The following is a 27,761-nucleotide window of genomic DNA, read 5'->3' on the forward strand; positions in this document are numbered from 1 at the left end:
GTGTTGGCCTGCTAGGCAGACACTCAATCACTGAGCTGTAGCCCAGCCTTTTACTTAACAATTGAATAAGTCCCTGAGGCAAAACCATATTTATTGCCTACTTGATTTAATATTGAAGTCAACCCTTTTTAAAGGATAGTAGTCAGAAATGTATGTGCAAAAACATGTGCATTTTTTTAATTGAGATTTGTTCCCCCAGAATGATGGAAAGGCTGGGTAGGGGCAAAGGTGAGAGGAGACGGTCTGATAAGGAACAGAAACTCTGACATGGCATCTTTCACAGAGCCAGGAGGAGGGTCTTGAATGTCTCTCCATAAAGGATGATGAATTGGTCAGGAGGTGGCTTGGGTCTGCCCTGATCTGAACACGATGCTGGCCATATGTGTACTGAGGCATCCTGGGTACCTATGGTGTACAGGTTTTTATTTATCAGTTAAAATACATTTGAAGTTTTAAAATACAAGAAAAATTCAAATAACATGAAGTGTATTTCTCAAATCTGTTACACTGTTTTCCTGGCAATAGGCTTTCAATAAAAATGACATATGCTTGGGGCTGGGGTTGTGGCTCAGTGGTAGAGTGCTTGCCTAGCATGTGTGAGGCACTGGGATCAATTCTCAGCACCCCATTTAAATAAATGAATAAAATAAAGGTCCATCAACAACCAAAAAAAATTGCTTTAAAAATGATGCATGCTGGTCTGTCTCTAGATTATAAGCTACTGCATAGCGGCAGCATGTGCAGGCACAGGTGCCTAACAGCGTAGCGGTAGGAATTGGCTGGTCAGCTCTGTGTCGCCCACGTGCACTATGTGTGTGTTGATCTACCTTTGTTATTTTGGATTTATAAAGTGCTCTTAAAGGTGATGTTTATTGACAGAAAACATAATAAAAGTCACAAACTGGACCAAAACGTCCTGACCAGGCTCCACCAGCATCAGTATATGGCCTTGACCTGACTGGGGCATTAGCTGACCTATCCTTACCTGCAAGAAAGTTCACAGTTTTGTGATTTAGTAAAATTCCCCTTGGAGGAAAGAATTGTGTGCTTTAACCTTGCTCTCTGAGATTTCCCGCAGAACCGCAGCCAGTGCTGCACTCTGCCATAGAGGGTGAGCTCCTGCTTGCAGCTCAAAACCCAGAAGGTGGAAGAGAAGTGGGTAGGTGTTGCTATACAACTAAAATACTCCTTTTCGTAAGAGAGGGACATTTTAAAACTGTAACATGGGGCGAAAAATGTTTATGACACATAAAGAATCACAACTTTATTTTTCATGTGTTCTTCTAGCTCATTGAATAAAAGCCCAACATAGAAACAGCACCTTGTAGAAGAATGAGCATGCAGATGTCCTATAAACATGGACCCAAACAGGGACATATGTCATTTTGCATTTATTAGGTTATTTTTAAAAACAGCAGCTATCAGCCACTGCACCAGGCATTGGGAGCATGCTGCTACCTACTTGGTGCCAGTTAGTGCAGTATTGCCAACAGGCCATAGGCACACTGGCTGCGGTCCCCTGGCAGCACTGCCACAGGACGATCCCTCGTGCTGTCCCAGACAGCAGAAGCCAGAAGCAGAGCAGGGATCAGTATGCAGACAGCAGTGCTGCACCCTTGATGACGGCCGATGGGCTTGATGTGGGACTGCAGCACCTGGTGCAGGCGTGTGCCTCTGTGTCCATGCAGGGCTGGTGTCCTAAGTGCCTGCAGCATCAGGAAGGCGCGGGAGGTGGACAGTGCTCCTGGGGAGCCAGCCATTGGCTTCCCCTCCTTCTTTACTGGGTATACTTCACAGTTTAGATTTCTTTTTTTTTTTTTTTTTTTTTTTTTCGGTACTGGGGATTGAACCCAGGGCCTTGTGCTTGCAAGGCAAGCACTCTACCAACTGAGCTATATCCCCAGTCCCACAATTTAGATTTCTTACAGTGAATCTATATTAAATGCAAAAAGACCGGTAGAGAAAATCTTTGATTCAGAAATTGAAATGAAAAGTCATGCAACTCAAACAAAATGGAAGGCGATGCAAAGATTCTTAAAAGCATGTATTCAGAGGAATAAGATCTATCCTGACAGACGTGAGACGCTGTGTTGACTCATTTAAAGGCATGGTGAAACCTAACTCGCAGACTGAGCACTCCAGTTAATAAGTGTGTGGTTTCCTGACGCTCTGAAGATGGTGTCTGCTGCCTTCTCACTTCTTCAGGTTCACTCTCAGGACTCTCCAGTTGCCCTTTACCTTGTCACAGCTAACTTCTGCCCATGCCCAGCTACTTTGGAATCTGTATTATTCATAAACAGAATGATTGATTTTTCTCTCAGAGGAAGTAGAAGTTTCACAGAGCACAAAAATATCTAAAAGCTGAATCTAAACATCACACCCATGTCACTGGAAAGGCCGTCTTGCTGAGTGACGGTATCGAGTGTGGTCATGCCCAGGGGTAGTGAGCTCATTGTGGGCTTCCCCACTCTGACACACAGTCTTTGCAGCATGCCAACTGGCCATCCAGCTCAGCAGTCAAGGCTGCTGGCACTGAGGTGCTGCAGCTCTGCTGTGGGCGTGTGCGTGTGCATGTGCATGCCCTGTTATACAGATCTCACAGGGTCCCTGAAAGAGGCAGTCACTTGGGGGCCCCAGGGTAACTATGTCCTCCTTCCTCAAGCAATGGCCTGAGAGCTACCTCAGTGCCAGGTGCCCTGCAGGTATTGGGTGCCACAGGGCAGGGCAAGTAGTCCACAGATCTCTGCTGTGTGGAGTGCTCTGCCTATAGCAGACGCAGGTCTACAGAAAACGGTGCTGGGATTGAGCCTCAGAGGACTGGTAAGGAATGAGGAAGAAGTTCCCACTGGAAGGAGAGCACCCATGAAATCGGGCCTATCGCAGTCAGGGTGGCACTAAGTGCCAGGGACAAGATCTGGGAGTAGTAGAAAGTGAGACTGGAGAAGGGACCCTGTCCTCATGAGTTCATTAGCACCTACTGCAGACAGAACACACAAGGCCCTGCATGCCTAGAAGGTTCATGGAAACATGAGTAGCATGAATAAACTGTTAAGACAAAATAGATAAGAAAGTATATAGTGTATCAAATGGTGATCAACTGGACTGAGAAAAATAAAGTTGAATTTGAAGGTGCAAAAACCAGAAAGGACTCACAGGAGGCCCAGTGTGAGCCAGTCACTGCACCCCAAAGAGCTGCCCTGCTCTGCACAGAGGGGCCCCGCCCTGAGCGCCCCTGCTCGTAGCTGCTTGGCACACTCTTTAGCCAATAGGGTCCTCCCTGTGCCTCTGCTTCTGGGATGCAGTAACTCCTCTGGCAGTTACACTCACCTGGTGTTTCACCAAGCTGCTTACACAGGTTTTGGTGCTGTTACTGGTGAATGTTTTTGTTAAAATGTAGAATGTTTGAAAGTCCTTTGGCAAGGAAGTTTGATTTTGATTTTAGAAATCTTTTATTGAAGTATCATCTTAGTTTTTTATTATGATTCAGCAAGCCTTTTAAACAGTATGCACGTAACAGTCTGTTTGTGATAGGTATTTGGACAGCTAAGACACAGTGTGCTGACTTGTTTAAAGGGTCTGCTAAATCCCAGGAGGCAAGCCCTTATTCCCTGATGTCTATGCATAATCTACAAAAAGGAATGAAAGCAACCTCACGCCTCTCTTTCCTTTTTTTCCCCAGAAGGTGAACGAGCTTTGCCATCAATACCCAAGTAAGTGCTGCTGTGTGCGCCATGTTCAGTGTTGGGGGAGTCTAAAGGAATTTGCTGTGCCACATCACCCACCACCTGAAAGATCCCACATCCTCCCATCGTGACCCAGATCCATTTCCACTTCCAACAGGAATTCAGGTTAAGGGAAAAGTTTAATTAAGGAGCTAAAGAATATCATGATGATAATGCAAGATGGGCCATTGTCAAATACCCACTTCATGGCCTTATCGCACACCTTACAAGAACCTGAGAAGAGTTCTGCTATTTTATAAGTAGGGAAATTAAACATCAATAATTTATGCTAATACTCTTGCTTATTAATGTTACAAGTTTCATAATAGGTGTGTTGGTCTTTAAAATTATAGAAATCAAATAGTAATGCCAAAAGAACCCATGTATTAGCTCTGTACTTGCAGCCAGCGTGCTAGGAACTGGGGCCCGGACGTGAGAGCTGGGTTCCAGCTGTTCTCATGCAGGTGAAGGAGCAGTAGAGCCTAGGAGGTGCCTGGGTGTCCTGGGCTGCTTCCACACAGCCCTTCTCTTAACTCCCTCCATTTGCTCTTCGAGGTGTATCAGACCCACTGCCCCTGGTGTTGCAATTGTTTTCCCTGTCTTCTGCAGTGGACCCTATGGGGGACACTAGGACCACCCAGGTCCAGCAGCAAACAGAGCTTAGCCTGTGGTCACACAGCAAAGGGGGAAAGTCCAAAGAAGCCAGGGAGCAGGCTTCCAGTGGTCTCTCCAGGGGCATGCAGGACGCACTCCCCCAGCATACTGCCTGTCAGCTCAGCGCCCCGGGTTTTTACAGAGGCTGGTGGCGTGCCATGTACCACAAGCCAGATTCCCACGAGGAAAGCCAGAGCCCAATGTAGACTGCCTTGTTGACGCAAGAAGTTCAGGCACAGCAGCCTGCCCTCTCAAGACAGTGGGAAGTCCCTAGGGCCATCTTCCCGGACCCCAGCCAAGGCCACCCACGCAGGCAGGGCAGTCTCAGGCCCCTCTGTCCGCTCATGTCACACACCTCCTGCAGACCTTCCTGCCCAGTCTGCCCACCATTCTGTCCTCCTCTACCCTGTAGTGCCAGGCACAGCCCTAATTTAAGCTCTTACCTGGCTTGCTGTCACTCTTTAGACAACTTCCTGTTACGGGGCGCAACTTAAGAACAGACCGATCATCACTGAGAAGTCCAAATTTGAGAGTCTTTATTAAGCCGGCAGCTGACTGTCTGACTGCCCCAAAGAATGGCTGCTGGGAGAACAACCCCGACCATAGGGTCATAAGTGTCTGTTGCTATGATTCGAAATTACACATTAACATCATGAGATCATCGACAGAGGGGGAAGTGGGTCAAAACGACCCTACCTAGGAACAAACTAAATAATGGTTACTAACATCCACACAATCACCATTCACATGGTACATTGTTTAGGAGCAATAGGGATCAAAAGAGAGCAATGTTTCTTTACATAGGAATTATCACTCTGTATTGTTGAACATGTCACACTAAGTAACTGATGATGGGTACAGAGGTGGGGTGTTCCCATGGGAGAAGCTTATTTCCTACGTAACATGGAGTCTCAGAGCAAAATGGAGTCTGTTTAGTCATTTCCCTTAGAGTCTGGCCTAAAACATTCTCATGGAGACAGATCTGTCAGCCCATCACACTTCCCAGTGTCCTGTCTTACAGAACCTGCCCCATTTCCTGCCGACTCTTCCAGCCATAGTTTTCACCAGCCTCACTGCATTCTTCAGGTCTGTTGGACTTTTTCAGTTGCTAAAGCAAATGTCCATTCTTTTCCATAAAGTCTTTGACAGCATTCTTACCCAGCATGACACACTCTGCCCCTACCCCTTGCTGAAGCCCTGCTCATCTTTCAGGTCTGTTGCTGCATCACTTCCTCTGGAAAACTGGGCCTCAAGCCAGAGGGCATCCTGGTAGCACTTGCCTGTAAATTTCCCTGTAGAGCTTATTTCTTACCCACACCGTGCACTGGCCGTCGGCTCTCTGAACACCAGGGTCCTGTGGAATTGCAGGCCTGACCTTGACCAGGATCTACACCTGGGGTGCACCATAGCTGTTGGGGGTGGGGGAAGTGGCTCTCCTCTGGCTTTGAGGAAGAGCGCTTCACAGCGTCTGCATGGTTGACAGATGAAGAGGGTCCCCACCCAGGCCGGGAAGGAATGCTTGCTTGTGTGTCTTCATTCCTTTTCCTTGTGGAAAGTTAAGGAATGACTTTGAGGTCTAAAACATGGGGTCATAAACAGATATGAAAGTGAATGAAGAAGGCAGTAGAAGTGGAAATAGATATTAGATAAACAATAAATGAAGCAGAATTCTGAAGAGTGGAGTTTGCACAAATCCCAGAGTGGCAGGACATTTACCACCACTACTGAGAGGTGGCAGGATGCTGGCCACAGACGAGGGAGCAGTGTCCACACAGGTGAGGATCCTGCGAGGCCCAGGGGTACAGTTCAGAGTAGCTGCCATAGGCACGAGGGCAGCTGGAGTTACAGGGAATAATGAAATCACCAGTCTGTAATGATAACAAAAGCAAGGGAATCTATACAAGTGGAAATCAGAAAAAGCAGCAGTTCTCTTCTGTTTAGGAATGACAAAAGACAAATAATTGTAGTTTTGTTGGGTGATGGTGGTACTGGAGAGGACCTCCACACATCTTCTGTGAGGTTGCTGTCCCTAAATGATTGCTGACATATTTTGTAGGATACCACATACAAAACAGAAGAGTGGAAGAGTGAAGACCGAGTGTGTATATTCTGGGCTCCTGAACGTGCACACTTTGAAAAGCAATATCATTTATGCTAGCTCTAAAGATGCTGTTCAAAGGAAATATACATCCGAGCATGGTGGTGTACACCTGTAATCCCAGCCTCCATTCAGGAGGCTGAGCCAGGAGGATCACCAGTTCAAGGCCAGCCTCAGCAACTTAGCAAGACCCTGTCTCAACGTAAAAAAATGAAAAGGACTAGGGACATGGCTCACTGGTAAATTGCCCCTGGGTTCAATCCCCAGTGTCAAGTCAAAACAAAACAAGTAATATACAGGTATTAAACACAAGTGGCAAGTGAATGGCTTGGATGATATTAGGGACCATTCAACCCTTGGAGAGAAATTGGGAGGTAACATAGTAGTTGCACTTGAAGAAAGACCACTGTATAAAATGACAGTCTGGTGCCATGTGGATCTTAAGTGGTTTTCATTTCTCCCACTCTGTCCTTTGGAATATCATTAGGTGTTTTCCCCCCTTTCCACTGGACCCTTCCAACACAGTGAATGAAGGAGATATTCATTCACTCAAGCCACTGTCAGTGATTGCCGTTTGACACTTTAATATGGTCACCTTTATGTAGAACCTGAGGAGTGCTTCCTGTCTTGCTTAGCCTAAACACTGGGCTGTGTGCCCCCTTCAGCAAGCACTGCTGTGAATGTGGCTGTAGGTGTGAACAGCTTGTGGTACTGTGAAGGGCGGCAGAGGAGACACCTTGGAAGCGTTGTCTGCTGGCCAGGTGGTGAACTCCTTCAGTACCACATACAGTGCCCTCGACTGTGGCTCTGGGAGGGCCTGAGCACTTGTGTGCCTCACCCGCCTGGGCAGGCTTCCTTTGTGACATGGCAGCATAATTATAACACTGTGCACTAATAGCACTTTTTAAAAAATGAGTTTGATCCCCCAAAGGATCAAAGGACAGTTGTTTCACTGTCACCAGTTTATCTTGGTACCTAGTGTTCATGCCCAATACCTACATGTCTTCTTAGAGGAAGTAGCTGTCGTTAATGCTTTTGCTTTCAGTTGAGCATACACTTGAGTAAGCATAGGAGTTATGTCTACTTTGTGAGTCTTGTAGCACTAAAGATACTTTAAATATCAGCCATGGTGGCAATTTCTGTATAAGAGAGCCCTAAAGGGACCATTATTTTGAGAGCAGACTCCTTACCTTCACAAAAATGGCCATGTTGAAATAAAAATTGTGGTGTTAAAAAAAAATGCAAAAGCTGCAGTCATGCAGCTGTAATAGGAGAGAAATGGTGACTCCTTAGCAAAGAACTTCAATTTTTATAATAAAGATACAAGATTTCAAATAGTTGCAGAATATCACCCTTTTGCAGTCTGTAAATGGCAATATGTATCAGTCTACTTCCTGACATTTTTACATGGTGTAAATTTAAGATGAACCAATCACGTTACAGTGTCTCAAAAAAAACAAAAATCCTTTTTATCCCCACAGAACTGGGGATGGAAGCCAGAGGCTCATGCATGGCAGGCAAGCCTCTGTCACTGAGCCACACCCTAGTTCCCAAGTTATGTCCTAGAGAGCCAGTTGTGTGGCTTTTTTCTCCTAACTTTTCAGCAGTCCTTATGGTCTAGCACTTAAATGCAAAATTCTGTATAATCCACACACACCACTTTCCATGATAGTGCTGGTTTTAAACCACCATCATGAGTAACTTTCCCAAAGAAGTTAATCATTTCTTTAGATAACTCTTTTTTAATGAATTTATTTCTTTATTTTGTGATTCTGGGGATGCACCAAGGGTTTTGCACAAGGAAAGCATTCTGCAACTGAGCCCCAGACCAGTTCTCTGTTTTATCTTTAAAGCATAAAAAGAAAAGCAGTCTCCCCAGGTAGTACCCCAAGTACTAGAATCCAGTTTAAAAACTAAAAATGAAACACCTTTCTGAAATCTAATCTCCCTGTGAAGTGGGGTCCTTCTAACCCAAAGCCATTCCCTGCTGGTTGGGGCCTGGAGCGGGAAGACAGCGCTCATCTTTCCCATCTGTTGCAGGTTGGCCAACAGTGAGAAGCAAGGCGTGCGGACACATGCGGTCTCTGTGTCAGGTAAGGGCCCGAGGGAGAGGCCTCTGTAGCACCTGCCAGGCGAGGGGCATCCCCGACCTCCCTCCACTTCCACTGTGAAGGCTCCTGCTGGACTAGCTTAGAAGAGGGACTCGCATGGTTTTACCATCATTAAGTAGTTGTAAATGCGGCTTAGAGGTTTTGTTGTTTTAGATGAGAATTGTGAAATACCAGATCACTCTCTGTGCTGTATAAATTCTGGGTGGTTTTTCAGTTTTTCATGTTAATTATATTTGGAGTGAAATTATTACTTTTGATATTGCCATTGTAATTTATCTTTGCAGTTCACAATTTAAAGCCATATATATATTTCGTACATTTATTGTCTTTTGAATTTCAAGAAACGTGAAACATTTTCAAATGGTTTTTGTCTTTCTCGATGAACACACAATGGTGTTTGGATATGGTTCTTTTACATATAGTTAAGATGCTGGCATAAGCGTTATCTTAACTATATGCTGGTGTGATGAGTGTGGTGTGCCTTTCTTGTATGTTTTTAAAATACATGTGCCTTTTTTTTTCCATCTGAAAATATGGAAGATAGAGAGGCTGGAGATAGCGCCTTCCCAGGACCCAACTTGGCTGTTCATACAGGCACATGTACCAGAGTTGGATCTGCATACCTGTGTGTTTCATCTGTTCTTAGACAAAAATAGGAATGTGTATGTTCTATTTCTAAAATAGTAGCTTCCTGAGAAAATTATTATTAGTCTCCGGTATAACAGGGACTCAATTCCTGTTTAATTTGCTATGAGTTAGTTTTTCCTGAAATTTGGTTTCGTTCTTTTGCCTAGTTGATACTGTATTCTCTCATAGTGCCCAACGTTAAAATGTAACTTCCTGTCTTTCTTGCACAGGAGCACAGCACATGCCCTCTGCAGGGTGTGTCTTGCATCCCTGCTCCAGGCACAGACCCTCGGCCTATGGCAGAGGCCTTCTCAGTGCTGCCCACCCAGTTCTCCAGTACACATTCATCTCTCCACAAGCCTAATGCAAGACTCAGGCAGTAGCTGAGGGTCACCCAGCAACACTCAGCCTCACAGTTGACAGTCTGGTAGAGAGGGAGGCCACCATGTCCCCTAAGCACAGTCCAGAGGCACAAAGGGCCCAGGGCATCCAAGGGTGTTCTGTAGAGTAGGCGAGGCCTGCACTGCCTCCGAGTCTGAAGAGCAGCTTCTACGGTGAGGCCCAGGGTCTGCTGAATGCCCCAGCTCTGTGCTTGCCACACACACTATCCATGGTCACCCCTGCCTGAGAGCAAGCTGAGCTCCTGTTGGGCTAATGAGCATGATTCTGCATCTGTCTTGGGTGATCAAGTAGGTTGCACAGAAGCTTCTTGTCCTTCAGTTTGACTGATCTCTTCACCAGCAACCTCCATTCTTCAGGCTGAACCTCTGTTTCTTTTAGCAGCTGGTCATCATCACTCCTCTGCATTTGCATTCCCAGCCACCCCTTCTGTACACACTCCCAGTTTTTATCCTAATTCAGACACAGAGCAGAAAGCTGACCTGTGCGGGGTGCTTGCAGGACAGGTCTTGTCCCGGCTCTGGCTCATGTTCTGTGTGTTCTGTGTTCTTCTTCATCTACTCTTGTAGTCCTCACAATGGCCTGATGAGGTCGTTCTTGGTATGCAGGTGAAGAAGACTGAGGCACACAGAGGTTAAGTAATTTACTCAAGATTACATAGCTAGCAGAAGGTATAATCAGTGCTCAAACTTGACTCTCCAGCTTCAGTGCCTATCTTAATTTCTTCCGATTCTGCCTTTATAATTTGTTCCTAGGTGTACCTTAGCAAGGTTACACCTTCATCTCTGTTACTTCTTTTGCTACCATGTTAATTTTAAGTACACATCACTTGGGTCAGAAACTTACAGTGATGATTTAGCACCCATCAGATGAAGCACAAGCTCTCTGGCTCAGCTCTTGAAGGCCGTCCCCTGCCCACAGGCCACCTTCCCCTTCTGTACCTGAGTTGTGGGCTGTGGGGACCACAGCCTTGCTCTTCTCAGCGTCACAGCAGTCTCTCCAGAGCTGAGAGTCCTTTGACACAAGGTGGTCCTGGGTGACTACCAATCCAACAGAGAGGAATGGCCACTGCGGTTAGTGATAGGATTGTTGGTTGAGTGTCCTGTCAATTGTAGTCATTCCACCTGCTGCTGCTCATGTAGGCAAAATTAGACTAACAAGCTTGGTACATTTCTGTTGGCCACAAAGAGTCACGCAGCATCCAACCACCTGTGCATCGCACTCACTTAGAGCAATAATTCAGCATTTCTTGAAATATCTTTGTTAAACTGACACCTGGAAAACCAGTACTATTAACAGACCCTGTCCCAGGTTATTTCTCTGCCTGGATACGTCCCTCCAATATGGACTGTGGTGCTGACACACTGCTGGACCCTGGGGCATCTGCCTCAAGCAAACCTGTTTTGTGTGCAGGCCAGCTGCAGAGATGGTCTGCTTTCCTACCAGATGCTACCTCCTCTGGCCCCCAGCACTCTTTCAGAGTGGAGGTTCCTCTAGATCCCCATTCCCCACTGCTTAGCAGCCAACCTAGCAGACAGTGCAGCCTCTTCCTGGAGGGTCTTAACTTTGAAATTTGGGCAGCTTCTCTATGAAAATGAGATTAACAGAGGTTTTCAGAAATACCTAACAGAATAATGTTTCCCTAGGCATACTATTCTGAGGGCCTAAAGGACTTTTAAGACCAAGTATTTAGTGTTTAAGAAATACATAACCACTGTAGAGCTCTGGTAGAACTTAGGGTGCATCTGAGAGGCCAGCCGTCAGTCTGCTGTGTGGGATCTGCATATGCTCAGAGAGGGAAGCGTGCCCTTCTTGGTAGTGCTGCTGGAACAGAGTGGAAGGAGGAGAAAAGTGCCTGGGAATACAGATGTTTCCAAATCAGTGCTCAGAGCTGACTTTGTGATGCCTTTGCATCCTGGCCGTGACTCTTGTTTAATGTTTGGATGGTACACAAGAGGACTACAGATGGCAGTTTTTCTCTTTTGTGTCTCGTCATGGAGACGAGCATAGTGACCTTTTTCACTGACAGTAAGAATATTTAGTTGGATTGTCTCAACCAGCCCTTTTGTGCTAAAGTACAAATGTGCCACTAGGGCTATTTTCAGTATTGCAAACTTAAGAAAAATCGTAACCTATTTTTGGCTTGGTTTTTAACCATATACATAATTTTCTTTAGGTATTTCAAATTAGTAACCAAAAATTATCCTGAAATATTAAAACATTTAACAGCAGGCCTTACATACTGTGTAAACACAAGTAGTGCTGAAGTGTGATTGGAACCCAGCAGTCACTATGCTTGGTAGGAACTTTCCGTTCATGCCCAGGTGGAGCCTCAGGACAGCCTGCGACATTCCACTCCACAGGTGAGAAAACTGCCACTCTGGGAGCTTAAGCACTCAACCCGGCTTAGTGCTGCTCATGATAGGAGCCCAGATCCTGGACTCAGAGGCTCATTGTCTTTTCATTAGATCCCATTGGTTTGTTCCAAAATCTTGATGTGTGTGGAACAGAGTAATACTTTCATGTGGGTATTCCATGATAGTTTTCTCTCCCCTAAACTGAAATAATAGAGTACTGACTCTTCTGCTAAAATTCAAAAGTCTGTTCTGTATTTAAGTTTGAAAGAGCTACTTATATCTGGTTTTACACTCTGACTACAATTTTTATAATACTGTGTTTCCCAAGGTAGTCGCATCTGCTGAATGCTTGATTTAAATGCTGGCTTTTCAGAATTTGAATGGGAAAACAAACAAGCAAATGTTGCTTAAATTTTAGAGTATTCTTACCTACTAGGTAAGACGTTCATTTTGTAAATTACATGCTTTATGACATAATCAAAATACTGCCGATAATTTTTTTTGTGCACAAAGTGGTAGATTTCACACATGACTGACGTGTTTCTAGTACCTGGAGTCCTGGATATTATTCTGATTTCATAGCAATCTTTCGTGTTTTGTGATCAGCCTGGTATCAGAAGAGATGCTAAGCCATTGGGAAGCTTGCAGTCTGGCTTCACAGAGACACTTTGACCTTGTGCTTGGGTAAGGATGTGAGTGACCAAGGAGGCCACCCTGCTGCCCTCTTCCTCAAAGCCCTCCCTCGCCCCCCTTGGCATCACCAGAATTCTGCCTGCCACTCCTCAGATTCAAGGGTGCCACTCAGTTACCTCATTCTCCTTTGGTTTCCTGGGAGTTGAGGATCTCAGATATCACACAGGCACTGAGATAACACCATTGGCCGTGAAATGTGCCCTGCGAGAGCCCCAGTGCCAGGTACATTGGCTGTGGGCAGTCCTGGAGAGGCGGGGAGCAACAGCTGAGCAGGGAGGACTTTTGATTTCACAGACCCACCCCCACAGATCTCTTGCCTCCATCCTAGGAACAGTTTTTCCAGAATAGTTATTCATGTCTTCTCCCCAACACCTCCACATCAGAAGAATGAAATGCTTCGTGAATTTTTTAAAAATATTTGTAGTTGTAGATGTACACATTACCTTTATTTTATTTTTTATGTGGTGATGAGATTCGAACCCAGTGCCTCACATGTGCTAAGGCAAGTGCTCTACTGTGCTGAGCCACAACCCCAGGCCTCATGAGTGTATTTTGAACAGAATTGTGCTTCTGTCTTTCTGATAGTGTGTGCTTCACGGTTGGCAGTGTTTGGGTGTACGCCTTAATCTTCAGGCTCAACTGCTCAACACAATCATTAATAAACCTTAATGATCTTTTTAAAGATATATAACTAATAGGCAAGAAGCCCAAGAATCATCTTGCTAAATGTAAAAAAATATTGCCAACATCAAACGGCCCCATTATTTTTTTCTTTGCAGAGAAAAACTTTAAAGGAATACTAGAGACTTTAAAATATAATTGTAGAGTTAGACCTCAGGGCCCAGTTTGTGTAGCCTATAGTGACTCTAGAGCAATTGTGGACTAAAATCGAAGCTGCTTGAGTCATAACAAATAGCAGCGAGCAGAAATTATTAAAGTGTCCACTATGTGTTACACCTTTGATTCATGTCCCTAATTTTTCATCATGAAAAATGTCCAACACATGTAGAAGAGAACATAGAATCGTCTCGTGATTTTGCACGTGCTCATCACTCGGAGTCTGTGACTCTTGGCCAGGCCTATTTCATTTCTGCCTCCAGCAAATTACACAGACACATAATCCCCACTGGTTTTTTTAAGAAAATCTATGTTTGTTACAAATTAGACCCTTTAAAAACATTACCAAATATCCAGCCAGCATTCAAATCTCCCTTACTGCCCCATCTTCACACTTTGCCTTGTACAAACAAGTCCAGCAAGTGATGCCTGTGGAACATGCTCACTGCCTCTCCACGTCTGGCATCTGGGCCTCCCTGTCCTTTGTAATGGCGTTTAGCCTTGAAGAAATGCTGGCGCTCACCCTGCATTCCCTACACTCCACGTTTACGTCTCTGTGACACCATTTTGTTTAACTGTTCATCTCTGGCTCCTTTGGTCCCTGTAAACTAGTTGTTAGGATCTAGAGAGCCAGTGATATATATACTCCAGCAAGACTGCTTCACAGCTGCTAAACGCGGTGATGCAGGCCTGTAATCCCAGCTGAGGCAGGAGAGTCACAAGTTCGAGGTCAGCCTTGTCAACTTAGACCCTGTCTCAAAATAAAAAATAAATGGACTGGGATGTAGTGCAGTGGTAGAGCACTTACCTAGCATGTGTGCAGCCCTGGGTTTAATTCCCAGTACAGCAAGCAAGAAAAAGGATGAAGGAAAGACAGTGGCTCATCAGTGATGTGGAGCTGTTTTCTTTCTTGGTGATTGATCAGTGTATTAGGTCCCACCAGCCTCTTGTCCATCACTTACAACGTTCCCGCTTTTTTGTTTTAGCAGCTGTTGACATCCATGCCTGGCTTTCATCAGGGACCACAGTGGGCAGGGTGCAGACTGTCACTCCTTCCTTCTGCGGGAATACTTTTGGACACACTTATCCTGGGGAATGTGTACTACTGGAGAAACAGGAAAAAACAGCCCTTTCTTTTTCTTTAATTCCCAGTTTTTAAAATAAGAAGTTTTATCTCACTAGCCAGATGTAGTTTTTGTCCTTTAGGGTGGTCTTTTTGAAATATCATTATAAATGAATGGATTTTCCACACGGTGGTGCAGAGTCCCCATGGCCACCGTAGGTGGGCTGACTTGCTGGGAAGCCTGTCTATCAGACTGCAGAGCTCAGCATCCCCAGCACCAGATGCTCCTGAGAGGAGCGGCCAGAAGGAACTTTACCTCACTTTATGCAGACAAAGCCCAAAAGGTCAACAGTGACCCCCACCTGGACTCTTGCCATTATCCCTGCAGAAGCCTCAGGTTCCTGTGTCACCCAGACAACCCTGAACATCCCTGCTACCTTCCTCTGCTCTCTCTTAGCCCCCAACACCTCACTTGAGCCTTCTGCCACTCCTCTTAACCCACAGCTTCTGCTCTGAACCTGTCTGTCACCTTCCTCTTGTACAAAGTGCCCCCTTCACATGTGGCAGGTGTGTGCCACCATGCTGGGCACCCTGTTGACAATGACTGCTTCCTCCACGGAGCCTTGCAGTCCTGGGACAGGAGGTGAAGGGAGCCTCTTGCTTCTCATTGTTGCTCCTTCACAAATGCTAGCCTTGAGTCCTGAGTATCAAAGTCCCACCTGTGTTCTGAGCACCCAGCCTGCCACAGAATGCTCTGTGTTCCCTGTTGGCAGTCTGTCCAGGGGCCTGTCCTCCCCTTCCCACAGCGCTCATACTTGGGTCTTACCTGCAACCCCACTGCAGTGCCAGTGGTTGGGGGCGGTGCTGGGGATTGGACCCTGTTCTGCAACTGAGCCACATCCGCAACCCTTTTTATTTTTATTTTTGGAACAGGGTTTTGCTAAGTTGCCCAGACTGTCCTTGAACTTGTGATTACCCTGCCTTAGGCTCCCTAGTAGCTGGGATCACAGGTGTGTACCACTGCACCCAGCTGCAGTTTCATTTTAAGAAAACCCTCAGACCTTGCCCTCCTGTTTTTCTAGCTTATTCCTGGAGTACCCACATTCAACTCCAGGACCCCCACATGTGTGTCCTCACTGCTCAGTGACCAGGCCCTGCCCTGGGATCCAGGCACACACACTGACCATGTCTGCCTTGTCCAGCTCCTTCTGCTCACTTAATAGTAGCAGAAAGTTGCCCTTCAGCTCCTTACCTGAGGTAGCTTGATACCTCCTGGTTAAACCGGTAAGAAAACTGAGAAATGAAAGCAGAGTCACATTCCCAAAGTCGGGAAATGAGTGGTGGTGCCAACGATTGAATCTAGACTCTTCTCTGAAACAGCATGTGTTCCCCTTATTTTTATTTTTCATGATTTTATTCTTAGAGAACGCTTGTAGGAATAGTGAAATTGAAGTCTCCCGTAGATAGTTTACTCCAGTGCACTGTTGATATTGTAGCTCATTGTGTGTGTCTTAGGATCACAGGCCTCATCTTACACAGAGTAGAATTAACCAAACCAGCACATTTAATACTGACGGGATGCCCTCGTCCACGGTGCCAATTCCTCTTTCACCCCAGGGTGTCCCACGTAGCTCTTGCCTCCTAATCCTCCCCACCCGACCCTTGAGCGTCCAGTTGTCAGATCAGGCCATCTTCTTCACCAGTATTCCAGGGAGAGTGACGTTCCTGGGCCGTCACATGCAGGTCCAGGACTTTGGTGTGTGAAGAAGGTGACTTTTCAAACCAAGCAGTGAGATTGTATCATTGGAATCAAAACACATCATTTTTAAAATATCAGTGTTCTCCTTAGTTCTTTTCGTTTCTGCTGCTTATATGTTGGTACTGCCAGTGAGGTCATCGCTTGATCATCTTGATCATCTTGATGGCCACATGGTCCTGGCCTGCCTTTTGCAGGGCCCATGCTTGAAGTGGCAAGCGTGTGTCTGCGTGCCGCCTGGGTCGGGCAGTGGCTCCTTCTGAGTCTTAAAGCTCATCCCTCGCGTGGACTTCATCAGTCTGTCCACTGTTGCTGTCGTCCTCTCATCGCTGCCTCTCTGCGTCCTCTCCACTGAAATCAGTGGGACGCCTCAGTGAGTTTTGGTATGGCAGTGAGTGAGTAACTGAGGTGAGGTGTGCACGCAGGCACCCTCCTCGCCAGCGCAGGCCAGCTTCTCCAGATCTGAGAGTCTGTCTCCGCTGATGATGTGGAGTAAATTGCTCATAAAACTCTTTTACAAAATCAGAATCTAGTAGTTTTCTACAATTTTTTTCTTTATTGTTGAATGTTAAATTTTCACAAGAATATTGAATGCTCTTGATTCTTGAATTACTAGCTGTTTTTTGTTGTTTGTAAGCATATCTGTACTTTCAGTGGCTGTCTGCAGATCTGGATCGTTTCATTATATCTTCTTCTGTGTCTAGTGCTAACCTTTGCTAAGACAGAAAATTATATCTTAAAATATTGGCATTTAAAAGCTGCAGGTCAGTCACAGTACTAAATAAGGTATGCCAGTAGTGAAATAAGAACATTTGCAAATTTGTGTCTCGTTTTTATAGACATGCCTTTAAATGTAACAGGTTATCTTTTGTATTGAAATAATTTGTTTCTGTTTTTCTCTTTCCTCCTCTGCCTCTTTATAAAGGAGTCAGTCACTGCCAACATAAAGTTAAGAAAGCTAGGCGCTTTCTCCCTTTGGTCTTCTGTTCCCATGAACCTTCTCCTGCCGGTACTGCACTCTGTTGCTAGGGTTCCCTGCTAACCACAGCACCCACGAAGCTAACTCTAACCGATGCTTAGAGACTGTCCTCAGCAGCTCATAGCTTTACTGAATGTCAGTGTGTGTGTGTGTGTGTGGTGTCCACTGTCCAGAGGTGATACCTGGGGGAGGTTTGGTGTCTCACATTCTTGGGGCTGCTCTCTTGAGTAGTAGACTTTTGTTTGCCTGTGTGCTGTTTTCAAATGCATGACAGGGTAAAAGTAGCTTTCCCACCGTTTGCGTTCTGCGTGTTTTCCCACAGGGTGGGCCTGACTAGTTCCTTGCGTTTGGGGTTTCCTAACACAGCATGCACCTGAATGAGGAGGAGCTGCTCAGAGTCGCCGTGTCTGCTGCCTGTGCTCAGGGATGCTGCAGAGAAGGGGCAGCTATGCTGTTTGGAGGGTTTTCTAGGAAAGCAATGATTTTCTTACAATTGTTGAAACAATAATTTCTCCAGAATGTTTGGAATAAAATTTGTTGTTTCATACAAATTTAAAGGGGAGCCTTAACTTGTTGACAGAGCTCGGAGCACTGCACACTGCAATAGGCTTGCTCCAGGCGGGTCCCCCTTGCCCTTTAACATATGTGTGATGACTGGTTTGTCTTCATTTTTATCTAAGAGGACACACATTCTACCTGAGGGAGGTAGAAGCACTTTTAACATTTAATTGTGAGAGGCTATCAAATTAATTTCACTTAGTGTGGTAGAAACTAATTTAAAACTCTACAGTTTTGCCGTGTAACTTGGTATAACATGTTGATCGCTTAAAATTTGGCATAGTATCCTTCAGTCCAAGTAACATGTGACTACAGTCTTCTACCTATTGAATTAGACTGGGGGGTGATTTTGTTACTTTTCTCAAGATTTGATGGACTTGTCATTTTAATAGTGTCTCCCTCTCTTCTCTCCCCTCCTGTCTCTCCTGCCCTCTGTTCCCTGCTCCCCATTTCTTTGCATGCCTCCTGGATCTGCAGATGAAATTAGTGGGGACGGTAAAATCTATTTTCACATTTGTGTTGCTGCTATGATGATTATCTATGGAAATAAGTACAGTGCAGTGTTTAATGAAAGGCAAAATGTGGTTTAGATACGACAGAAGCAGATGTGGGTGGTACAAGAACAAGAGCTGCTGAGAAGGGCTCAGGGTGTGCACGGAGGGTGAACCTAGCTCTTACTTGTCATGTCACAGCAGGAAATCTGAGTCATATGTTCATAGTGAGTTTTCTAGATGTCTTGAACTAAAACTTTAGCATTCTAGAAAATTGTCAATGTGGTATTTCAGCAAAATTAGTCACACTTGAAAACAGTGATAGAGATCCACATAGTCTGTATTTACAGCAAGTATAGGTGTATATATTAATAACTCTTAGATCAGAAATGAGGTAGTAGAAAGAAAAGAATGAAAGTGATTTTAGAATCTTGCAAACAAACAATTAGAGGAATTACCAGCATTAATGATGATGGTTTTTTTTGTTTTTGTTTTTCTCAGTCGATAGCACGTAAAAGCTAGGAAATTTAAAAGCACATTTAGTGTCTTATGTTTCTCAGTCTGTGCTGCCTGCTTGGAACTTTATAGTCCCTCACACCAAAGGAGTGAGATTTTATAAGCTAAAGCAAAGTGGACAGTATATTTTCCTCATGACTAAGTGAAAGAATGCACTTGCTGAAGATTTCACCTCTACTCCTCCTGTGATAGATTGGCGGTGTGGAGCACCTGCATAGAATGAGCAGTGCAACCTTAGGGAAAGGTCTAAACACGCATGATTCTAGGAATGCACATGTTTTTCATAGGATTTGAAGCCAGAAGATTTGAGCTTCCTTTCTAGATAGATCCCTAGTAGTAATAAGTCAGTGGTTTGGGTCGTTGAGAGCTTTGTGCACACAAGCACCTTACCTACATGATCCCTGCTCACAGCAGTCAGGAATAATCACTGGGTGGCCCTGTTTGCAGCTCAAGAACCTGAAGATCAGAGAGGAGTAGCCAGGTCTGGGCTCCAGTGTAACCCTTGTCCCCTGCTTCATCCTGTTACCAGCTGACTTAAGTGACCTCCAGCAGATTGCTCATACCCTGCATCTCCACCTGGAAAAGTACTCCCGGGGTGGTTGTAAGGATTACTGTGAAGCATATGGATTTAAACATCTTCAGAAAAAGTCTTGTTACTACAGATTAACAGAATGCAAACATTTTCATATATTTTCCCCACACTGGAATGTCCCCGTACTGTGAATTAGCCAGGACAACTATACTTAACCCATCTTACAAGTGAATAGCCATGTCTTAAGGGTTGGCTCAGTTGGTCTTGGTTGGGGGGGTCCACAAACTAAGCCCTCACGACCCATCTGTTCTTGTACTTCCTCTTGAACTAGCAGTGTTTTCACATTTTTAAATGGTTGCATGGAAAATACCAAAAGAAAGCTAGTATTTGAAATAACACCATTATGTGGAATTCCAATTTCAGCACCTGTAAGTCAACTTCGCTTGGAACCCAGCCCCATGCCTGTGCTTACATGGTGTCCTTACTGCTTGCTGCCTGCAGTGCAGATGACAGAACTGAGTGCTGCCCCCAGAGTGTGTGACCTCCACAGTCTTGTACACTTCCCTCCTGGCCTTGTAGAAAAAGAACACCAGTCCCTAGCATAGGTCATGTAGCTAGATAGTACTGCAGAGCAAAACTGGACTCACCTCAGCTTCTAGAAAAGAATTTCCTACTGCTTCACATGCCTGTAGTGCAACTGGCACATCTGAGTTATGTGGCTGGATAAAAGACCGACATTAGTTAATCCTTGCGAATTGCCCATAGCCTGGGCTCTGTGAAGACATCAGTGCTGGAGAGTGATGCAGCCTGACTTCCTGCTCCTCTTGCTGAGCCCCATGCTTCTGGGAGCAATGAGGAAGCCAGGCAAGGGAGCACATTGTCAGAATTGCTGCCACTAGGAGACAGGAAAAGGTGTGCAGATAGGTCCCACTATCTGCCTCATGACTGAAAAACTCCCCTGGTTTTCAGTACCTGGGAACTTTCTGAGCTCAAAGACTTATGTCTTTCCTTTTGTTTATAAACCAGGCAATAGTATGCTTTCTCTATGGATGCATCCCTCCCAAACACCAAACCGACCTGTTGATATCAGCTCCAGAGGCATCAGGCCTTTTAAGTGACAGAGCATGAACGGTTAATGTCTTCGTGCATACTGACATTCAGTAGTTACTTTATGTCTCTTTTTAACATTACTTTGAAATGATGACTAAGTGATTTTCTCCGTTTTCTGAGCTGTCAGTGTGTGTTCTTTTAACAAATCTTTAATTTTACCACATATTTTGAGACCATGTTATTCAAATTATAATGTTACCTAAAATTTAGGAGTCTCCCCTTTAAAATGTTTCTATTTATTTATCTATTCATCTTTTTCTGAGTCAGGGTCTCCCTAGTTTGCCCAGGCTGACCTTGAACCCCTGCACTCAAGCAGCCCTCCTGCCTCAACCTCCCAAGTGCTGGCAGTTCAGGCGTGTGCCACCACACCCAGCTTTTAATGTTTCTAGTTAAGCCTTTAACTCCTGGGCCAGGCATCTTGAAACTGCCTTCCAGGTTCACAGGTCTCTATGAGCCTTCCTGTGAGTAGCACTCAGCCCTGTGGAAGGGAAAATTATGTTTAGAGGACATTGTGGTCTGGTTGAAAGGTGGTACAGGCCCATGCAGCACTGTAGAGCAGGCTCTGCTGCAGCGCCAGGCCAAGGATAGCCACTGAGTGGGGTCCAGGGAAAGCTGCCCACCTGCATGCCTCAGCCTCCTGCTGGGCAACAGGGAGTGAGACAACAGTGCCCCCGAGTGCAGTCGCTGAGGGGTGCACCATGTAGACTCTGTCACCTACCTAAGCTCACAGTCCCCATCGGGAGGGTAGAGTGTGGTCTAGCCAATCCTTGACCGTTTCCTTTGTCCTGCATTGACCTTCTGTGATGCTATCATTTGGGGGTGGAGGAAGCAATCTCAGGTGGGGCTCCAGTTTATCAGGGCCTGTAAGTATAAAAATTCCTCTGACTTGGGGATGCCCAGTGATAGGGCACTTGCCCAGCAGGCCTAAGGCCATGAGCATGGCAAAAAGAGAGAAAGTTCTCACCTCAGTGACTGTCACAGTATCCCATGATCCTAAAAGCCAGGGGAAAAAAATATAACCCAATCAATATCACAATATTAGTAATTCTTAAGAGAAATATGCCAAGAACTGCCACTGCAAAGCTTCGCAGACCCATGTGCCTGTTGGTGCTCACTCAGCTCCTTAAGAACTGACCCATGCGGTTCACGTGGTGCACACACTCTGCACTTGGTGTTGTAGAGCACACATCTGCCCCAAGTATTGTAGCTAATTCCCAGAGGGCCAATGAGTTCCCTAGGGGTTTCCTGTAGAAGTCTCATCACTCTTCAAAATATTCCAGTTATTTCAGGGGCTGGCACCTCTGCCTGAAGTTGTGAGACAGTCCTCAGAGGTATTTCAGCCACAGTAAGACTGGCTGGAAGGATCAGCACACAGGAACAAGACAGCCGCGAGAGAGCAGCCCCCTCTCAGCAGTCTGTGGGTGCAGGGCTATGTGCTCACCGCCTCCCACAGTCCTCATAACAACCCGGTGCAGACACCATGCTCTCGCTGCACAGGAGGGCACACCTGACGCATAACCAGGAAGTGACTCCCCCACGTCCATGTGCGCGCTGTGCCTGTCCCTTGTTCTGGGATCTGCCACCACTCAGTCTGTTGGTGCACTCATCTTCTTGAGAAGCTGTATCTCCTGAGCACCTGCTCTGTGCCACTCACTGTTCTCCATGCTGAGGACAGAGAGGTAAACAAGATGCACAAGGGCTGTGCTCCAGGGCACTCTGTTTCCAAGAGGTATACAAGATCAGTAACAGGGGAGTGGGGCGGGGGGGCGGGGCAAGAGGACAGTGAGTCAAGAACATGACCAGCAACGTGGGGATAGGGCAAATTAGCTTGGGGAGAGGTCTCTGAATAGGTGGCACTTGGGCTGAAACCAGAATTGGCTGTGAGCCAAAATGAGCTTTAGCAGGTGGTAAGCCTCAGGTGGGTGTGGCCATTGCTCTTCTTCACAGGCTCCTGTGGAGTCTGCAGCATCTGCTGAGTCAGACTGAGAGTGAGGGCAGGGTTGTCGAAGAGCCTTTAGTAGACTGTGGAGGTCAGGGTCATGGGGAGGACAGCAGAGGCAAGAAGTCCGAGCAGCTCTGCCCATACATGCCCCACCAGGGTCAGCCAGAGACACGTGCCAGCCTTCATGAAAGGAAACAGGGAGGGAGCTGGGGCTGCTGTTTGTGGAAAGGCAGCCTTGGTGGCGCTCATTCTGAGGGTAGTGTCAGGAAGTTGAGCCGGCCTGCTGAATTACAGAATAAGAAGAGGAAGTGTTGAGTGGGTGCCCATCTGGGCATGTGTTGCTTCCATCCTCTCAGCTCTGGGAGTCAACTTGTCCCCTCTTAGTATCGTTGTTGTAGGTACCTGAGCAGCTCCCTCTAAAGCTCCAGGTCCTTTCCACAAGGTCTTTTGATAAACCATCTTACACAGAAGCAGACTGCAGGCCTACAGGTTGCCAGTTTACTGTTCTTCATATTCTCTTGAGAACAGGAGAAGGAGGAGAAAAGATAGCGAGACATGGTAGTACATGCCTGTCATCCCAGCAGCTTGGGAGGCTGAGGCAATCCAAGGTCGGCCTAGGCAATTTAGCAAGTCCCTGTCTTAAAATAAAAATAATCACAGGGCTGGGGGGTAGCACACTGGTAGAGGCTTGGCCTCGCATGTGAGCCCTGGTTCCAACCCAGCACTGCCAAAAAAGAAGAAAAAAGTGTTGGTAGAAATATAGAAATGAAAGACTAAGGTGTGGGGTAGATTAAAATTTTTTTTCTATAATCCTAGAAATTGCATTACTTAATTAACATAAGAATAATACATAATGTTCACCTCTCCAGAATAGTTTACATAAATGTGTAAAAGAGAATTGATTTATTAGCATTATATTCTGCCAGCCAGAATTTTTGCAGTTGTTTTTAATGGTGATACCCATTGAGAACTGAATTCCTGCAGTTACAGGCACCAGCTGAGTGAAGCATTGAGGGCAGCAGAGGCAAGCAGGTGGTGCTGGCTTCTCGGGCCCCACAGCCAGCCCTCAGGTCTCTGCAAGAGAGTTTCGTGGCCCTCTGGGAGCAGTGAAGAGTTCTCCTTTTCCAGGAGGAGGAGTGTAGACTTGTGTGTTTGGACAGAGTGCTGTTGGTGTTGGGAAAGCTCAGCAGTGAGCACAGGTTGGGTAATTTGAATCAGGCAGTATCTCATGTCTTTTTTTAACAAGGGCTTTCTGTGTTATCCTGTTTGCTCTCTGAGAAACAAATCTGTATTATAACAGTGACAGTGATGTCACTTTTATTTCCATAAATGACTCATTTGTGAGCAAAATTTGAGTATTTTAAGAATATTTCAGCATGGTAGAGGGTATAGACAGATTGTTTTGCCTTTTTAAATTGTATCAAAAGCCAAGAGGTCAAGTACTTAAGCTCTGCCAACATATCTGTTTTCCTTTTTCACAGAGACAGACGATTACGCAGAGATAATCGATGAAGAAGATACTTACACCATGCCCTCAAGTAAGTGCTCTTCTCTCTGTGTGCTTGCTGGGCTGGACAGACAGTGCCTCACAGTTATAGGTTTTAGGTACTTATTGTCCTTTGAGAACTTTATTTTGTGCTTAACAGAAATGTTCTTTTCAACCTTCAGAATTCTATATATGCACCCCTATAAGATCAGAAGCCTAAAGCAAATAATTATTGTAGTTTAGATAGAGAATTTTTGTAGTCTTGTTTTCTAACTCTGTGATAACATAACAACCTTTATTAGAGCACTGTCTGTCTGTAGAAAATTAGTATTCTTAAACATTTAGTACACACATACACATTCAAAGAATTGCACTTCCCCTTGAAATCATTCCTTCCTGTGGTTGACTGAGCAGTACCAGCAGCTTCCAGCCTTCGTCCAGGCCCTCCGTGGGAGGGACTCCAGCTACCTGGAAGTGGCAAGGTGCTCTTCCTCTACAGCTATGCAGCTGCTGACGGAGGAGAATCTGGACCCCTCCCCCCGCCCCCCAGCTCTTGCTCTGGAGTGTATCGTCCCTAACTCTGGAACTGGATAAGTCCTAAAAATTTTGTTTTTGTAAAAAACAAGGAAAAAAATTTTAATCCCACCTTTTAAAGCAACCTCAGCAGCTTTACCTGACATTCAGATGTCCTAATATCAATAGAACTAAGTGTTTTAGGTTTTTTATTCTGTTTTGTAAATGTTTTTTAAAGTATTCTCATTTGAGTTTTGATTATACAAGAAAGAAACATTACCAAATTAAAGAGAAACAACTAGGCCTCTAAGTCAGGTATATTCCTGGGCAGGCCACACTGACCTTTCAAAAGTCACCAATCACAATGGGCATGGTGGCTCACATCTTTAATCCCAGTCACCCTGGAGGCTGAAGCAGGAGGGTCACAAGTTCGAGGCCGACCTCCACAATTTACCAAGACCCTGTCTTCAAAAAGTGTGGGGAGTTGAGATATAGCACAATGGTGGAGCACATCTGGGTTCAATCCCCAATACAGGGGGTGGGGGATCATTTTTATCAAAGTAATTAAAACCAAGGCAAGAGCTGCAAATTAATGTATACTTTTTAACGGCCAGTGGCAATTTGAAAAAAATGTTTTAAGTTTAAGGTTAGTTTTTTGATTGGCATTTAGACATTTGTACATTCCTACAGAGAATCCATTTATATATATGCATACATATATAATTTATTTACTTAGTATTCATAGTTGAAAAGTAAATTTCTAACATGGCTACCTTTTACCCAAACCTCACAAAAAATGAATTAAAAGATAGGAATCTATGAGATAGGGATTTAAAGACATGTTAAAAACATCAAATTAAATTAAGGATATTTAGTTTTTACTCATATTTAGTTCTCTTTTTAATTCATATTTGAGTTTAAAATAATAAAGTAAATATTATTGAAATATACTCTCCAAGTTTTTGTTGTTAACCTAATTGCTATTAGTTATTTCTAAGCAAGGTCTTCAATTTTTTTCTCTCTTAATTGCAATACAGAAAGCTATGGAATAGATGAAGGTAACAGGATTCCTTTGAAATAACTGCATTTGCTTGCAATTGCAACCATGGAGTGATGCGGGATGTTTCAGTTTTCAGTTAACTTATTTTAAACTATTTATCATTGGTTTACTCATTCTGTTAAATCAATAGAATTACTAGCTACATTGATTTTAAAGAGGAAAACAACTATCTAAAATGTTGGCTCAATGTGTATATACAATTGATTTATACAATTTGATCACCCAGGGGAATGTTTTAAGACATTTGGCTATTGATTTGTTCTGTTGGTGATTACACTAATGGAATATATACAGCCCTGGTTATGGGGATAAATTTCTTATGGGAAATAAATCAAAGTACCAAGTGAATAATTGAATAGGAATTCAATCTATTCTATTCCTAGAGGGTATTTTCTTTCTGTGTGCCTCAGTAGCCTGCCAAGACACTGATCTTGTATAATTCATATTTAAGGCACAAGTTTATGCTGGTATGTTCAGCCTTGATTCCATATCATCTAATTTTGAAATTGGTTTTTAGAAACTGCCTCTTTAAACTCTCTTAGCTCCATGATAATCTAGAGATAGGGTTATAATGAAGTGGAAAGCTCTTAAACTTTCAAAGCATAAAGTTGTAACAGTTTTATATTGCCTCCATATTTATAAACTTTAGTTATTTGCAAAATAATTGCTTTAAATAATTGTCTTTAGGCTTCCTACATTAATACCCAAACTAATAGCTCTTATTAATGAAGCATACACTTTAATACTTAGAGCAATTATTTGGAGAACTACCAAACAGATATCAAATAAATCAGATACTCAAAAGACTCCTACTGTAAAAAAAAAAAAATCATTTTTATAATTCATTTTTATATTCATCCAATGTCGTAACTGAACAAAAGTTCCTTTTAAAGTTTTGTTTAAGAGACTTCCACTCAGTTGAAAGCACCTCTGTGTATCCATGTGCCACAGATGAAGTTTCTGCTCATAATGAAACTATGTGCCGAATGTTGTGTCTACATTTAGTGTTGTGCCTCAGTGTGTATTGACACGGTCGTGTTTTGCAGCCAGGGACTATGAGATTCAAAGAGAAAGGATAGAACTGGGACGCTGTATTGGAGAAGGCCAGTTTGGAGATGTACATCAAGGCGTATACATGAGTCCAGTAAGTCTTATGACCCCCCCAAAATATGTGCTGATTTTGACTGTCAAGTGTAAACTGCCTCTTTGCCTTCAGGAGCCCCAAGTCCTCTGGAGGTTCACATTGTCTTTCTGGAAGCTTATCGCCCTGCTGTGCTGTTGCCCTTCCTTCCGCGTCTGCCCATTTGTTAAACCCTCTACACACACAGCAGGGAATGGTACTTTCATAACCAAAGTTTATAGACTGTTGTTTTTTTGTTTTGGGGGGTGGTTAATCAGGGACAATGGATAATTGCCACCATGTAGATAAACAGAAGTTCACTTTTTTAAAGTTCGACTTTGGAAGCCTTTACTTTGTGCTTATATCAAATTATAGAACTTACTTATTTTTTCTGTTTACTCTTTTCCAGTTTCTTTTTTTTCTTTTTTTTTTTTTTAAAACTCTGTCCATATTCATCTTTCTTTCTTATTCTCCTAACTCTGCTTTTTGAAGCAGAATGTGGTAGAAGAGCATTGGATCTTAACTTAGACCCGGATGTAATGCCTGTGAGGCAAGAAAATTCCAGTTACTAAGCCAGGTGACCTCTGGCTTCCTCCCATCCCTATAGTTCCTGATAAGAGCATTGTACAGTTCCCAGAGCTCAGTGTCTTGCCAGGGTCACACAGTTAATGGTGGACTTTAAATCAGTCATGCTTTAAAAATAAGTCCATTTTAGCTGCAAAAATAGTAAGAAAAATTTTTAAATATTCTCAGTGTAGTGTTTACTAAATACTTGTTGAATGAATCCTGGCCCCAGAAAAATACAGGGCTCCCATTGTGTCGCAGATGTTTCTGTATTGCAACAGGAGAGTGTAGGAGCATGCAGATGAGGCTGGGCAGGAGGTGCTGGTGGAAGTGGGCCTAGGGCCCAAGGGAGAGGGTGGGGCTTCGTGAGATGATCCAGTGGCTGTTTTCAAACGTGTCCCTGCTGTGTGGAGAGTGGGCAGCAGTGAGGTGGCAACGGCTACTCTCCAGGAGTGCTGGTGGTGGCACTGGAGAGCTCCCAGTGGAGTGAGGCAGCGGGGTCCTACCTACCCCCAGTGAAGGTAGGAGTGGTGAGGTCTGCTCCTTTATTAGAGTACCAGGCAGGCACAGGGA

The 27,761-nt window shown here is 44.7% G+C and overlaps 1 protein-coding gene and 1 pseudogene across 18 annotated transcripts in view; both read left to right on the plus strand.

Annotated features, from left to right (window-relative positions):
• Nucleotides 1-27,761, plus strand: part of Ptk2 (protein tyrosine kinase 2) — a 252,489-nt gene that overhangs the window by 160,207 nt on the left and 64,521 nt on the right. For 7 of the 18 annotated variants that reach the window (XM_047525728.1, XM_047525608.1, XM_047525598.1 and 4 more), the window contains 7 exons: nucleotides 3,680-3,710; nucleotides 8,515-8,567; nucleotides 17,243-17,326; nucleotides 18,332-18,349; nucleotides 23,927-23,983; nucleotides 25,482-25,502; nucleotides 26,551-26,648. In XM_047525728.1, the coding sequence (XP_047381684.1) occupies nucleotides 3,680-3,710; nucleotides 8,515-8,567; nucleotides 17,243-17,326; nucleotides 18,332-18,349; nucleotides 23,927-23,983; nucleotides 25,482-25,502; nucleotides 26,551-26,648 (362 nt within the window). The remainder of the gene's footprint in view (nucleotides 1-3,679; nucleotides 3,711-8,514; nucleotides 8,568-17,242; nucleotides 17,327-18,331; nucleotides 18,350-23,926; nucleotides 23,984-25,481; nucleotides 25,503-26,550; nucleotides 26,649-27,761) is intronic. The other 11 variants (XM_047525635.1, XM_047525627.1, XM_047525667.1 and 8 more) reach the window with 7 other exon arrangements.
• LOC124987518 (cofilin-2-like) lies at nucleotides 6,250-7,006 on the plus strand (annotated as a pseudogene).

The sequence above is a fragment of the Sciurus carolinensis genome, chromosome 1 (assembly GCF_902686445.1).
Source record: "Sciurus carolinensis chromosome 1, mSciCar1.2, whole genome shotgun sequence".
NCBI lineage: Eukaryota > Metazoa > Chordata > Mammalia > Rodentia > Sciuridae > Sciurus > Sciurus carolinensis.